The 16,147-nt window shown below is 38.1% G+C and overlaps 1 protein-coding gene across 1 annotated transcript in view; it reads left to right on the top strand.

The window, feature by feature from the left end:
• LOC126253045 (cationic amino acid transporter 3-like) overlaps nucleotides 1–16,147 on the top strand; it is a 127,216-nt gene that overhangs the window by 55,738 nt on the left and 55,331 nt on the right. Inside the window, exons 6-9 of the mRNA XM_049954121.1 lie at nucleotides 9,701–9,856; nucleotides 9,931–10,055; nucleotides 10,253–10,350; nucleotides 11,463–11,602. Of these exons, the coding sequence (XP_049810078.1) occupies nucleotides 9,701–9,856; nucleotides 9,931–10,055; nucleotides 10,253–10,350; nucleotides 11,463–11,602 (519 nt within the window). The remainder of the gene's footprint in view (nucleotides 1–9,700; nucleotides 9,857–9,930; nucleotides 10,056–10,252; nucleotides 10,351–11,462; nucleotides 11,603–16,147) is intronic.

Genomic DNA, 16,147 nt, shown 5'->3' with positions numbered 1-16,147 from the left:
ACTTGTGTAACTGGGTCCACGGCAAAATACTTAAGTTGAAACCCATGTCCACCAAAAATTTACATCCTGTCTTGTGATCTGTCATAAAGAGATGCAAGGATGGCAGCTGACAGCCTGGAGTGATTACTTCTGCCTGTCACTTACAACTGAGAAAGATACAAGGCAAAGTACACTTTTGTGCCTGATCTCTGAATTTCCTGTGGTACCAACATATGTCTGTCCAGGTTGAATCTTCTGCCGCGGCAGAGTTCACTGAGAAAGAACTTCTAGATCTTCTACAGAATCATCCTCTAGTGTACCTGAGAGTAGTTTGCCCATCTGCTTACTCAGTTGATTGACCTTGCTCATGAGACTGTCGTAATCTGCTCATGTTACCACCAAGGTGCTATTACACACCATCATAATGTCAGGGCAGGGGGTTGGCATGATCATGTCTTGAATTCGATCTGTCAGGTATGCAACAGCATCTAGCCACATGTCCGTTTGCTATGCTATAATGGCCTGTGCCGGCAGATGGCTGCTCCACAACATGCATAGTAATGTATCAGGCACTGTGAGCGCATCAACCTTGCTTCTTAAATGACACAGGTACTGCGATGGTTTTCTGTCACCGACATCCTCTTGTGTGAGAACCTGCTGTACTTGTTCTTCCTGCGAAGTGGACACTCTTCATATTAATTCAGTCTTTAATTTCGCATATGATTCCATGTTCAGAGGTGAAGTTATAATATCTTGAACCTCAGCTGTGTAGCGGTGGTCCAACTGACTGACCACCAGTTTGAACTTAGTGGAGTTGGTGGCCACTCTGGCACAGAGGAAACTCACTTCCACTTGTGCAAACCATAATGCTGGGTTGTGGGGCCGAAACAGTGGTAGCTGCACAGCCAGTCTTGATATGGTTGGCACACCAGTTTCTGATACTTGAAGTTTGCTGCTAACCATCTGCGCTGCTGATTTATTCTCTCTCTACCTGCAATCATGTTGGGGTCACCACTGTCGCAAGTCGTGTATGTTGTACTTGCAATATCATTATCGTGTTCTTGTGTGCAGAGAGAATATGATACGTGTGATGCATAATTCTGTTCAACATTCTATTTAGACAAGAAGTTTACTTTAAGCTCATGTAACAGCAGGAAAAACACTATGAAATATTTCCATTCCAATGAAAATTGCCAGTTTTTAGGTAACTAAGTGAGGAAAACAGTAACAGAAATACTAAAAAAGTCAAAGCAAATAATTAAATTCATGGGGCATGCAGTGCAGCACGGAGAAAGCATCTCATAGCACTCCTGGCAGTCAGCGCGCAAACCCTGTTGTCATCTGATGGCCAATCAGCTGATTAACTGACATCTGTTTCAGCTGATGCCTGACATTGCTACAAAGCTTTTCTCTCCCTCAACAGTTTTTATGTCTTACACTTCTTTCCATCACCAAACTGATGACTCTTTGATGTATCAGGCTGTGTCCTACCAACTGATCTCTTGTTTTAGGCAAGTTGTGTCATAAATTTCCTTTTCCTCCAGTTCAGTGTAGTACCTCCTCATTTGCTATTAAATCTATCTATATAACCTTCAGCATTATTCTGCAGCACTGCATTTCAAAATCTTCAATCTTATTCATGTCAGAATTGCCTATTGTCCATGTGTCACTTCCATACAAAGCTAAACTTCAAACAAATACTTCAGAAAGGAATTTCTAACACTTAAATTGATATTACACATTAATAAATCCCTCTTTTTCAGAAATTCTTTCCTTGCTATTTCCCATCTGCAATTTGTATCTTCTATAATTTTATTTATTATCAGTTATTTTGCTGCTCAAACAACAATGTCACCTTCAGTCTCTCATTTCCTAATCTTATTCCCCCAGCATCATCTGATTTACTATGACTACATTCCATTACCCTTCTTTTACTTTTATTGATGTTCATCTTATAATCTCTTTTCAAGACACTATCCATTCCATTCAGCTGCTCTTCCAAGTCATTGGCCACTACAGTGTCACTGGCAAAACTCAAAGTTTTTATTTCTTCTCCCTATACTTTAATTCCCTTTCAGTTTCTTCATTTCCATCACAGCTTGCTCAGTGCACAGAATGACTGATGTCAGTGATAGGCTACAGCCCTGTCTCACTCTCTTCTCAACTATGGCTTCCCTTTCTGAAAGTATGTCGTATTTATTTTATGTACAGCATAAACAGCAAACGTGAAATTCAATTTTAAGACAAGATTTTTGGTTATTGGCTAAGAAAAAATTACAAACTAAGATACATTCACATTCCTTTCAAGATAAGAAGAGATAGTTTGAAGATATTTGTTTCCTTTTTCAACTTTGTCATTAATTCACAAACTAACTTCACTTAAAACAGTTTACTAACTGTAAAATAACCCATAAAATATAATGACATTCAAGTGACATAGCAAACAAAACAACAGAATAATATATCAGGAAAACAGAGAGTAAACAAAGGTCATAGGCTGAGCCAAAGATGAACTCACATGGAACCTTCACTTGCACATAACACCACATGATACACACTCACTGTGCAGTAACTTGCATAAACTTCACTAATGCCCCCATTAGTGTCGCCGTTACTTCTCTTTTAATTGCTGTGCTGTCCAGATCAATTGACAACAGTTGTGTAGTGGTAGCTGCTAGTTTCTTGATAGTAGAGTCTGACAGCCATTATGGCTGCTCCACTCTGCATGAGTGGGTACTAATGGTTCACGACCTGTGGTGATTACACAAAACGCAGGATTAAGTCTGTTGACATTGACGTTGACAGCAATTGGTGTGCCCATTACAATGACAGTGAATACTTTGTTGTGCCTGATAACTACATAGTATCATCCATCTTAGGGTGGCTGAAGTGGCTTGTGCACTGCATCATGTTGGATGAAAATGTATTGACAGTCACATAGCTTGCCAAACACAAATGGGTGGAGTTTCAGCTTGCCCTTGGTGGCACTGGACATAGGTGTCATATCTGTGTGTGCAGTTTATTCACAAACAGTGGTGGGTCAATGGAATCATCTTGTAAACTGTAATACTACTCACCAGGAAGGCATATAGGTTGACCACATATGAGCTCCACAGTAGTTACCTGGAGGTCTTCTTCCAGGAAAACACATAGGTCATCATTGCAAACTGTGACATTATAACAACACTTTGAGTTGGTGGTGCATATGCTTAACTAAACTGTCTGACACTAGGTGGTATGTTTTAGTCCTGATTCGATTCATGATGAGTAAGACAGAGAGTGCTTTGAAGGGATAGAATTCAAACTGCCTTCCCTGGTGATTTGTGATCTGCAAGGGTATGCTGAAATGAGCAATCCACCCATGAAAGGTCACGACAGTTTCAGTGGTTGTATCAGTTACTGGAAATATCTTAGGCCAGCATATATAGTGGTCTGTAGCTGTGAGACAGTAAGTGTATCCTTGTAACCTTCCGAAGGCAGAAGAGGTCCTCCGAGAGCTATACAGATATGTTCAAATTGTAGATATGGAGAGATGAAGCCTCCTAGTGGTGACCTGACATGTACGCTAATTGTATTGCATTGACAGGCCAAGCATTTTCATATGAATTGCTTACAATCCCTGTCATATGCAGCTAGATGAACACTTGCTTCACCATGTTTGTTGTGGTTCTAATCCCAGTGTGCAAAATATTGTTCAGGAAGGTGATTGCCTTTTGACAGAACTTGGCAGTCACAAATGGCAACATCGCAATGCAGCAGCTGATGGTGATAGTGCAATGCAGTGGAGCAACAAGCCTAATGGTTGCATCAACAAATCATGTAATTCATCATCTGATTGTTGTGTTGCATGAGAACTTCAAAGTCAATTGCTTCAGAAATAGATATATGCACAAGAACATGATAGCTGGCATGTTCAATTCTCCTTCAGTAGGGATGATGTTTGTAGTAAGTTGACTGATGAAATCAAGATGTTGAAGCTGTCATGGTGAAGGTTTCTTTGGGCACTGTTGGGAAGCATACAATAGTGGCTTGTGATCCATCACCAAAATGAACTGCTGTCCCTCCAACATGTCTCAGAATTTTTTGATGGATGCATGGGCAGCATACAGCTCATGGTCATAGGATGACAAATTTTGCTGTGAAGGTGATAACTTGTTGCTGAAGAAGGCTAGTGGTTGCCAGTGTCCATCCACACACTATTGTAGTGCCGCATCGATTGCAGAGGCAGAAGCATCAACCATCTCTGCAAGTTGTGTTTGTGGTACTGCATGCACCAAGAGTGCTGCTTCAGCGATGGCAGTTTTCAAGTCAGAAAATGTCATTTCAGTTTCTGGTTTCCACTGAGGTTTATCCTTTGGTCTTGGTTTGCCTTGTATGAAATTTTTTAGTGATGTAGCTAGGAGGGCATGATTATGGATGAAATAACAACAAAAGTTTGTGACACTGAGAAAGCATCATAGTTCCTTGACTGTTGTAGGTCATGGAAAATCAAGTATTGCATCTACCTTCTCTTTTCATTGCCAAATTCCTTGAGCAGTAGTAGTACAGCCAAGAAACAGTAGCAGTATAGCCAACAAACTGAATATTTGATGCCAAAAGGTAGGCTTGAGTTGGTTAATAATGAGCCCATGCTTATGTAGATGGTTAGAGAGTTATCACAAGTGTGACAGATGCTCAGATTCTAAGTGTGAAATGACCAAAACATCATCTATATATACAAGGGTTGACTGAGAAGTAATGCCTCCAACTCTTCAGCAGTTGGCAGCATTGGTATGCGGAAGGTACTGGCTTGTTCCGAAGCCTCTTCTCTACAGCTCCAGTTGGAGGGAAGCCTTAGCATTGAACAGTTTTGTTGTTACAGTGTAAAGCATGGAACCCTGCACAGACAGTCGGTCAATGCTATTTAAGCAACGTGCAGTCATGGAATTCTTGGCAGCAGAAGGTGTCACCACAAAGGAGATTCATCAGAGAATGAAATCAGTTTACAGTGACTGTTGATATGAGTACTGTGAGTTGCAGGGCGAGTAAGTTTAAAGATGTTGTGGTGGGAACATCTGACCTGCATTACAAACAAAGAGTTGGATGTCCTGTGACAGCAGCTACCAAGTTTCACAAGCAAAATGTTGACAGATTGATTCAGGACAATCATCATATCACTCAGAGAGAAATTGCAAGCACAATCGGCATTTCACAAGAACGTGTGGGTCACATTGTTGCTTTGCTTGGCTATTGGAAGATCTGTGCACCATGGGTACCCTAGATGCTGACTTCAGAAATGAAATCAAACAGACTTGAAATTTGCCAGGAACTGCTCTCACATTATGAGAATGAAGGTGATGCCTTTCTCCATTCAATTGTGACAGGAGACAAAATGTGGATACACCATTACAACTCGGAGATGAAATGTCAGTCTATGGAATATCACAACAAAGACTCGCCCCAGAAAAAGAAATTCAAGATGCAGCCCTCAGCTGGAAAAATCATGGCCACAGTGTTCTGGGATGAAGATGGTGTTAACCGTGTTGATTTCCTTGATCGTGGAACAACAATAAATTCAGAGCATTACATCACAATGCTGTGAACTCTGAAATGATGGCTAAAAAGAGTCTGAAAGGAAAAGGGAAATGTTTTCCTGCAACATTACAATGCCAAACCACACACTTCACTTGCCACCACAGCAGAACTTCAGAGACTGAATCTCACTGCTGTAAAGCATCCTCTATACAGTCCAGATTTAGCACCATCTGACTTCCATCTGTTCCTGATAATGAAAAACGATATGCAAGGACATCATTATGCTTCTGATGAAGATGATGAGAGAACTGTGAGACTGTGGTTGCAGAAACAGAGTGCTGACTTCTTCCATGACGGCTTCAGAAAACTTGTTCATCATTGGCAGAAATGTATCGAATTGGCTGATGGTTATGTGGAAAAGAGAATATTGATAATAAAAGATCACATGCTGAGGATTATTTCTGCATTTGATTTATTAAAATATTCCAATACACACCCAATTAATGAAGGTGGAGGCATTACTTTTCATTCAACACTCATACAAAGCAATAATCGAAGTTACATGTAACCTCGTCCATAAATATTTGGAATGTCCAAAAGGCATGTGGGTGAATTCGAACAACCCAAAAGGCATGCATACAGCTGTCTTGGTACCATCATCTGGTGCCACAGATATCTGGTAAAAAGCTCTAGCATAGAAAATATCCTCTTTCTGTAGACATTGGACATGGAATCCTCAGTGTGTGGTATAGCATCTAGACTCATTCTTGCATTTAGCTGTCAATAGTCTCCACAAGGATACTATCCATTGTCCTTTTTTGATATAATATGGAGGGGAGATGCCAAACTGCTACTTAACAGGTTGCAGATAACCTGTGCAAGCATGGATGTGAATTCTTGTTTAATCACTTTCAGTTTCTGTGGTGTTAAATGACATGGTCAAACAAACAGGTGGCCCAAGTGTGGTCAAAATTTTGTGCAAGGGAACTAACATAGGAGCTTGATACATGATACTGGGAAACTTTTTCATAAGTTCAATAAATCGAGTATCTCCAGTTACCACTTATCACCCGGATGCCAGCATCTTCCACATGATGTACTAGTTGTCTACTAGCTAAGTTTGTGTTAGTGTCCAGCAGGCGTTGATGCCAGAGGTTGGACAAAAGTTGATAAAATGGTAGAAAATCTGCTCCTAATGTAGAATGTGTGATGTCTACCATGACAACATGACAAACTGCATCATAGGCCTAAGTTTAACACTAATGCGGTACGACCATATGTAGCTGTTGTAAAGCCATTGACTGCAAAGAAATGGTAACCACCACACTTATGAGGTGGCAGATGGGCAGACAGGTAGCCTGATACATCTGCAGCCATGTCTACTAAGAACTGTAATTTTGTATCTTGGCCTGTGATAAACAACCAAAGGCTGCCATTCGGAGCATCAGTGGCTGTCATCACTCAGCCTCTGTTTCCTGCTCACAAGGTGGGCTACACTTCTGTGCCATGGGTACCAACATACTTTCCAACAATGGAAACTCCAGACAGGAAAGTCAACAACGTAGGCAACGTAGGAAAAGATCGATTGCTATTACCGTATAGAAGACATGTCAAGTTGCAGACAGGAATGATTAAAAGACCCTCGCATATAGCTTTTTGCCACAGCCTTCATCAGTAAACCGAGATGCACACACACAACATTCACACACACACACACACACACACACACACACACACACACACACACAGTAGCAAGCACACCTCATGCATACACAACTGCCAACTCCAGCCCGGGATGCTGGAGTTGGCGGTTGTGTGTGCATGAGGTGTGCTTGCTTACCTGTGATTTTGCTAGCAACAGAACTATGAATGTTAGCGGCAACAATTTTGTGACACAATAATGTATGGTAATGGGAATACTTCTAAGATCTTGTGGTAGGATGTCATTCTGAATTGGCTGATCCAGTATGAGGGTCATTACATAAATCATGGCAACTGTGGTAAATCTTGTGATAATGTGACAACATGAGAATTCGGTGATGTGCACTGAGCTGGTATGGCAGTGTGTATCTGAATCCCAACACAAAATAGTTCTAGTAGGCTACATGTGATTCTTCCATTTCTCCAGGCGTATTTTATGATGAAATAAATCTACATCTACATCTACATGATTACTCTGCAATTCACATTTAAGTGCTTGGCAGAGGGTTCATCAAACCACAATCATACTATCTCTCTACCATTCCACTCCTGAACAGCGCGTGGGAAAAACGAACACCTAAACCTTTCTGTTCAAGCTCTGATTTCTCTTATTTTATTTTGATGATCATTCCTACCTATGTAGGTTGGGCTCAACAAAATATTTTTGCATTCGGAAGAGAAAGTTGGTGACTGAAATTTCGTAAACAGATCTCGCCGCGATGAAAAATGTCTTTGCTTTAATGACTTCCATCCCAACTCACGTATCATATCTGCCACACTCTCTCCCCAATACAAAACGAGCTACCCTTTTTTGCACCCTCAGGTGAACAGCCTGGTATGAGTGTGCATAGGACACAATATTTCAGCAATCAACCACGTTGCCATCATCAGGTGCACTGATGTACATCAGTGTAGTTTCAGCTCTCTGAGACTGCAGATGTGTATGCAAGTTGCGCTTATGTGAGTGTGTGTGTGCGTGTGTGTATGTGTGTCTACTGCTGACAAAGGCCTTAATGGCCGAAAGCTATGATTGTGTGAATCTTTTTATTGTGCCTATCGTGACTCAGCACCTCTGCTATATGGTGAGTAGCAACTTTCCTCCTCTCGTATTGTTAACAGATCTTTTTGCATATGAGGACTTATAATCTTACCCTCCCACACATCACTATTAAAATTCTCTGTCTTTGCAAAAATTTTGGAAGCTTCAAGATGCATAAGATATACAAAAGAAGTACTTTTTACTTATCTTGATTTTCTCTTCTTGTCTTGTTGCAGCTGAAATTTTATAACATTCCGGGTTCGTGAAGATGAAATAACTGATGAAGATTTGCCTGTTTGCTTTGAATATCTTTTTATTTTGTCACATTCTTCTAAATCACGCCGACTTAACAACTTCCACTTGTATCATGCCACAAATTACATTATTGGCGTCACAATCAAAAACATGTCTGATTCCATCAGAGGCATGCCCACCACTACGAACTTTCTGTGGTACTAACCATATTCCAAAGAGTTTACAAAGTAAAAGAGTTTACAAACTTTCTTGACACAAAAAGAATCTTTAATAATTTATAGCACTATTTTATAAATGGGTCCAGAATTAAATTTAATAATTAGTGTTAGATTGTGCAATTAATAATATGAATTTTAAGTATACCAGAAATTTTGTAATTTCAAATATTTTTAAAAGAAGAGTAATTTTAACTGCACATACAGAGTACTAACAAACTGATTTCTTTTTACATATTTTAGCCTGAAACATAACACATCATATACAAAATCATATGAAGTTCTTTCAGTTAGGCAGCTGATATAATGTTTACCCATACAAAAATCAATAGTATAAGCGGTATTGGTTATTTCCATTGAAAAAAGGTAATTTTATAGGAGGGTGACCCATTATAGACTCAACATTACTGTCAAGGTGCAAAGCATCCACAAAACTTGTGGCATATTAATTGATAGAATCTGCATCACAAGAGACCTGTTAATACATAATGTCAAGGGTAGTAAGGTAGGGAATGAACAATTCAGAAGTGTCAACAGATAAAGTGAACATATTGTTGTTTGTTTTTGTGTTTAAGCTAATCTGAAAGTTGTATGTGCACACACACACTCACTCACACACACACACACACACACACACACACACACACACTATATGAGTACATGGCAAAGAGCACTGGCTGGATGCACAATGCTCATTGCGCTAAGCATGTGTGTGCGTATGTGTTTGCCCTCTAGCTCATAAAAGGGTTTACTCCAAAAGCTAATAAGATTTTTTTCTTTATTGTGTGTGCCTGATGACAGCTCTATGCTTCTGCTTTTCAGTGAGTGGTCTCCTTTATTGCTAAGGTATTTAGGTTCTACCAGCATTTTCCTACAAAACATTATGAAAATAATTTGCATGTATAAAGTGATAAATATTTTCTCATACTTAAACATATTAACAGTATGCTCTCAATATTATAGTGTAATTCTCGAAAAACTTTTATTCTCTTTAAAGGTAACATAGATAATTGGCAAATACAAAAGAATGAAATACCTGACAGTTATAATGGTGGTGAAGGTGGATATGTACCATTTGGAATTGCTGGAATTATCAAAGGAGCAGCAACTTGTTTTTACTCTTTTGTTGGCTTTGATGCTGTAGCTACAACAGGTGAGTAAAAGCTTTGCTAGTGATGTTTCCACAAAATTCAGTTACATGTCTCATTAACATCTCCTTTCTTTCAGGAGAGGAAGCTCTAAATCCGAAGCGAAACATTCCTTTGTCTATTATAATCTCGCTGTTTATTGTCTTTTGCTACTACTTTGGAATTTCATCAGTGCTTACCCTCATGCTTCCATACTACCAACAGGTACAACTGGTTGAGTATTGTTTTATTATTTAACAGCTTATGACTGTTTCTTGTCCTCTAACAATTTAATGTGACTGTGAGGGAAATATGAAATATAAAAAGGTGTTTAATATTTTATAACCATGGGACTAATGAAACCAGTTCTACTACAGCCATCAGAAAGTATACTGAATAAAATGTAAGATTTTCTGTCTTAGGATACGAGTGCCCCACTATCATATGCATTTCAAGAGGTTGGTTGGGACTGGGCAGCATGGATCGTAAGTGTGGGAGCAATGTTTGGTCTTGGAGCAAGGTAGGCAGTAAAAATCTGCATTGCGTTTTTTTTTTTTTCTCCTCCTTGCAGTTATTATCATTAGCTTACTTCAGTTTTAAAAGAAAAAGTTACTGCTTTTTATAGGCTTTTTACAGTTCATACATTGATAACTATATTTTAATGGAGTGAAATATAAAATGTTGCTGCTTACATTTAGATGGTGATAAAACAATTTGTTGCTTGCATCTAAGTTGTATTGCTGCTGAAAAATGACATTGGTTTTTAAATAGACATTAGAAATCATTCAAAAAAATTGTAATTGCAACTAGAGAGAGACAGATTACGAAATGCCATCCAGGGGAATGGTGGAGACAAAGATGTTTTCAAAAGAAATTTTAGCCACTGGAATGAAGAAATGAATGTTGATGTTTTATATCAGATTGACAGTGAGGACATTAGAGACAGACCACATGTAGTACCGTGATGGGGAGGAAAGCTATCTGCTTCCTTTCTTCCCCTACCCCGTCATCTTCTGAAGCCACACAACTGATTTAGGGACACCACAGGAAAGCAAAATCATGATATCCAAACTGTGATTGGAAACATCATGAATACCAGTCCAGTGTGCTAGTAATTGCCTCATGGCACTTGGTCACTGAGATTGAAGATATCATGAGAACCAGCAAAATCTAAGTAATCCCAGGTAGATGTTCCATGAAACAAATTTGCGGTTCCAGACTTTACATACATTAATTCATTAGATAGTAGCAATACAGCTTAAAAAATAGACAGATCTGTTAATTTTTTCCCTACTTACATCTGGCCATTGAATGGCCATTTAAAAAAATTAAATTGCTCAAACTGTAAATGAGACAGACTGCATTTTAAAGCCGGCCGCGGTGGTCTCGCGGTTCTAGGCGCGCAGTCCGGAACCGTGCGACTGCTACGGTCGCAGGTTCGAATCCTGCCTCGGGCATGGATGTGTGTGATGTCCTTAGGTTAGTTAGGTTTAAGTAGTTCTAAGTTCTAGGAGACTGATGACCACAGCAGTTGAGTCCCATAGTGCTCAGAGACTTTTGAACCATTTTTTTTTTTTTTTTTTTTTTGCATTTTAAGAGAATGATTTAGATTGTTGATCACATCTGTTTCAGCTTCCTTGGAGCAATGTTTCCACTTCCACGGATAATCTATGCTATGTCTGAAGACCGTTTGCTTTTTCCATTCTTGGGAAAGGTACATCATAGATTTAAAACTCCTTTCATTGGAACCATTTGTGCTGGAATTATCACTGGTATGACAATTGGAATATCAACTCTGATTCAACTTTTTTTCATGTTGCCCGTATCATAAGTGTATGTAAACAGCAATAGTTCATTCTGCAGGCTTAATATGTATGCCCTTTGAACATATCTGTAGTAACTTAAACAATTATGTCCAGCTGTCTGATGTCATCAGTTCTAGAATTTCATCATTGTGGTGTACTTAGATTAAAGCTGCTGAAAAAGAGTGATTATTAACAAAACATACCAAGTTTTAAATTTATTAGTACAAAAAGAAAATGGCCATTTGCCAAAGTTGTTAAATTCACAACAGAGATAAGCCAACAAGAAAGTGCAACACTCACTACTACCAGTAGAAACCCAGCTGGTTCACAGCAAACAGTTCAAATCTATGTCTAATATTATGTAATTTGAAATAACTAAAAGTGGCCTACTAGTACCAGAAGTAGAAATTAATGGCAAAACACTAAATCAAACACTGTGTGTAAAATTCTATGGGATCTGACTGTGAACAAATTAAAAAGGAGTTGACCCACGGATAAACTAATCAACAGGCACAAATAGAGTAGCAGAGTGGGGTTATGTAATATGTGTAATGATCTGTAATAAACATATTGTTTATCATAAAGAAAGAGAGTGGAAATCCTGACAAGTCAATAAGAAAATCAAAAACCTATCTCACTGTAAATGCTTACAAATTATCAGATTATCTAATTCAAGGATTGAAAATTCCTTCTAGCAGCACAGTAATTCATTCATTCATTCATTTGCCCATTGGGTTTTGTAAATCCTATAATGGTGAAAACCTCCATGGATGTGGAATGAGGCAAGATATATATTTACAGGCAGAAGCACTCACTGTTGGTTACTTTGATAAAGTACACAAACAACAAATTACGACTAGCATTAATCTATTTAAACTCATAATTTTGGTAATTACTTTGAGATTACTTTGTACGTGAGGATGGAAACAGCTTCTTTGAAAACAATCACTGCTCATCCTCCTTTACTACTCAGCCGAAACTTCAAACAAAGCATTTATGTAACTCTACACAAACCACTGTCAGTTGCAAAAGTCAGGATCTGTGTAACAGAAATATTAAACAATGGAAAATCCAGAATGGAATAATGATAGTATTATGATAAGAATATATTGCTACTCATCATGCAGAGGAAACAATGAGTTTCAGACTGGCACAACAAAATGACAGCTCTACACTTGAGCTTTCAGCTCATTGTCAATAATACAAACATTATATCAATGAAAATAACCAATTTTTGAAAATGTAATATAATATAATAAAAATATTAGAGTTAATCTAGGATGGAAAGTCTGGCCTTGGCAGCTAGAGACTGTGGTCATGTTTATGTGAGTTGTGTTTTTAATGTGTGTGTGTGTGTGTGTGTGTGTGTGTGTGTGTTTTGTCTAATTTTGATTAAGTCCGTTTTAGCCAAAAGCTTTGTTAAGGTATTCTTCTATTTCATTTTACTGCTGAATGTTTGGGGTTTTCCACTTTCATGGCTAATATCATCTGGCAACTTATTACAGACTTTTGCACCAGAACATAAAATTCTATTCTGAACCCTAGAGAAGGAAGTACTGTCTATAAGGAAATTATTTCTACTTCTAGTATTGTGACTGTTAATTGCTTAGTTCATCCTAAATTAAGTCTTGTTACTAGCCACAAATACCATTAGGCTGTATATGCATTGGCATGTAAGTGTAAGAATCCATATATATCTGAGGAGGCTTCTACAAGATCTTTAGTTTTGAACTTTACACAATATTCTTGTTGCACACTTTCATAGAATATTCTCTTTGGTTACAATGCCCCAGATGATTATGCCATAGAGATGAGTGAACATATGAAAAGTACTCTAGCAATATTGCCTGCAGATCAACACAGTGAGAAAGAGATTTCTGAGTGCAAAGCAGGCAGAACTGAGCTTTTTGGTTAACTTATCCACTTGCTGGTGCCACTTTAGTTTATTACCTGTCTGAATACCCAGGGACTTCATAAATTGAACTTCCTCCAGCATTTGCCCATTGCTCTCTATTCCTGGTAATCATTTGGAATTACATGATACGATTGAGGTGTCGGCTGTAAGCCAGTTATAACTTGTTCCATTATCCTCCTGGCTGTGTCTGGTATAGTTATGTATGGAAACTTTAACAATATGGTTGTAACATCAGCAGACCTCAGGGTTTTGAAGTGCGCTCCAATGCACTGTGTAAACCATGTCTGTAGAATGGCAACAGGAGTGGGCAATCATCGAACTACGCAGCACACCATATTTAATGTTACCCCACTCAGAATATAATCTTATCCCTGTTCTCTCACTTGCTAATGTGAGCCTCTGTTTGACATTGTTAAGATATGACTCCATATAGGGAAGGGGAAAATTTTTAATGACGTACTATTTTAGTTTACCTAGCAGTATTTTAAGACCTACACAGCCACAGGCACTGGCACAGTCACAGAAAATAGCAGTTAGCAATGTGTTGTAAAGCTGTATGACATATAGTAGTGGACTGTAAACAGGCCACTGTTGTTATAGATATAGGTTACTAATTTCTTTGAAAAATGCTGATATATTCTTGTAAATATTGAGGTACCATTACTGTCCAATTCTGAGAAGAATGTACATGACAGGAATGCAGCAGTAAGTTGTTTGTGTGCTGTGATATCCTCTGGAGCAGAGGGGCACACACCATTCTAAAAAGATTTTCATTAATAAAGTTATGTCAACATTGTACCTTTGACTGGCTTGAGGAAGTTTGAGTGACATAAATATATTTAAATGTCTCACTTTTTCAGCATACTAAGACCTCTAAAATACTGTCAGTCTGGCACATTGTATGCTACTACTAAGACAATATTTTTGATCATGATACATATTTGATTTTATTCAGTTAAAACATCACCAATACAAAAGCCTTATTATCTGTTTAAGGAGATGTGATGTATGCCTGCATGATGCACCAGAATTTTCCACTTTGGCTATCATGCTGAATATAACAAAATAAAAGGAAACACTTCAGCAAAAACTGCAAATAATTAAATCTAATAATGCTGATACTGAACTATAGTAGTAAGAAAAGCATTAAGCCCCACACCACCAATTGTTTAAAGAATCAAACTCCCATTTGTAAAACAGCTTCAAATGTCTGATTACTTTACAAATGAATTAATGTCTTACAGGTTTTATGTTAAGCATGTAAGTGAGAAAAAGTTAAGAAAATATTGTAAATTATGTTTAAAGTTTTGGAAGTTGCAACTTAACTCGGGCTCGTTTACTACCTATTTTTCACGTGGCTCATCTGCAAAGGGGGTTGGTAGTAAACAGTTGCATTTATGCCCCTATTATTGAGTCAGATATTGGCTGGCTTTTGAACAGCAGTGAATTGAACTATACACATTCAGATTGAAACTTATTTATTCAAAAGAAACACTTTAACATTGTGGCCATGCATTTTTAAGTTCACTAATAATAATCGGTGCAATTCGTACACTGTTTGCCTCACACCCACACACTTTCACTTTGTTTCTTCGCATACACTGGTGTCCATGCTTGTACTCGCAGCACTTTGCCGCTCCCAACTCCCCACCACCACGGCCAATGACAAAAGACCCTGATTTTCCCACTCGTATCCACAGTACTGATTCGGGTCACATGACACCACAGTAGTCAAAATAATCGCTAAACATGGCCACAATCATTTACAATATTTTATAATATTTAAATACTTAAATCTAAATACATTATATAATTTTACAAATTATCACCACACTTATATAATTCGTTGCAATTAAAAGAAAACCAAAACACTATGCAACGGAACTACAACGCTCATCAAAACACAAAACAAGTATTTTCCGGTCTATTTTGCCCAGCATATTATCTCTGCTGCTGTGCTTTAAATTTTAAATTACTTGAAAGAGTTCCATATTATCCCCTGTTACCTTACAAAGTCACTAAGTGCACTTGTTATCAAACATTGAATGACTGTGTTCTGGGTAATCTGCACTTCATTTTAAGCAAAAGCTAGTTTTTCACACATCTCACTACTTATGAAACCATGTCTCCTGAATTATATGTTGCACAATAATATAATTTTGAGGTATATGCAGTGACATATTTAGATAACATCTATGAAATGTGTTACAAATAGAGTCAGTAGTAAAGAACTAAATGATTAAAATGTCATACCTGATGCTGAAGTAGTTTTACTGCATGAACAGCAAAAATGTAAAAAGTGATAAACTTTCTTGTTTTAATCATTTTGATGGTATCAGTGATGAAAAGTTACATAAAGGTTTGAAATTATGTGCAAAGTTTGTTGGAAATCATTAAGTGATCTTATTCTCAAGCACCGGATACGTATAGGTGGGTAATTTGTGAATTAGTAAGTTACATTTTGCAGGCTTTAGCACAAATGAAATTAAACAGTGTAGTAATAGTAGTTTCTAAGAGTGGCTTCTCTTTTGCTAATATGTACCTTGACTCACTTCATGTCCCTCAAGATTCTCCTCCTTATTGGGATCTGTGTAATT

Source organism: Schistocerca nitens, chromosome 4 (genome assembly GCF_023898315.1).
Source record: "Schistocerca nitens isolate TAMUIC-IGC-003100 chromosome 4, iqSchNite1.1, whole genome shotgun sequence".
NCBI classification, from domain to species: domain Eukaryota; kingdom Metazoa; phylum Arthropoda; class Insecta; order Orthoptera; family Acrididae; genus Schistocerca; species Schistocerca nitens.
The sequence above is the reverse complement of the archived record's forward strand: the minus strand, read 5'-3'. Positions and strand labels throughout refer to the sequence as shown.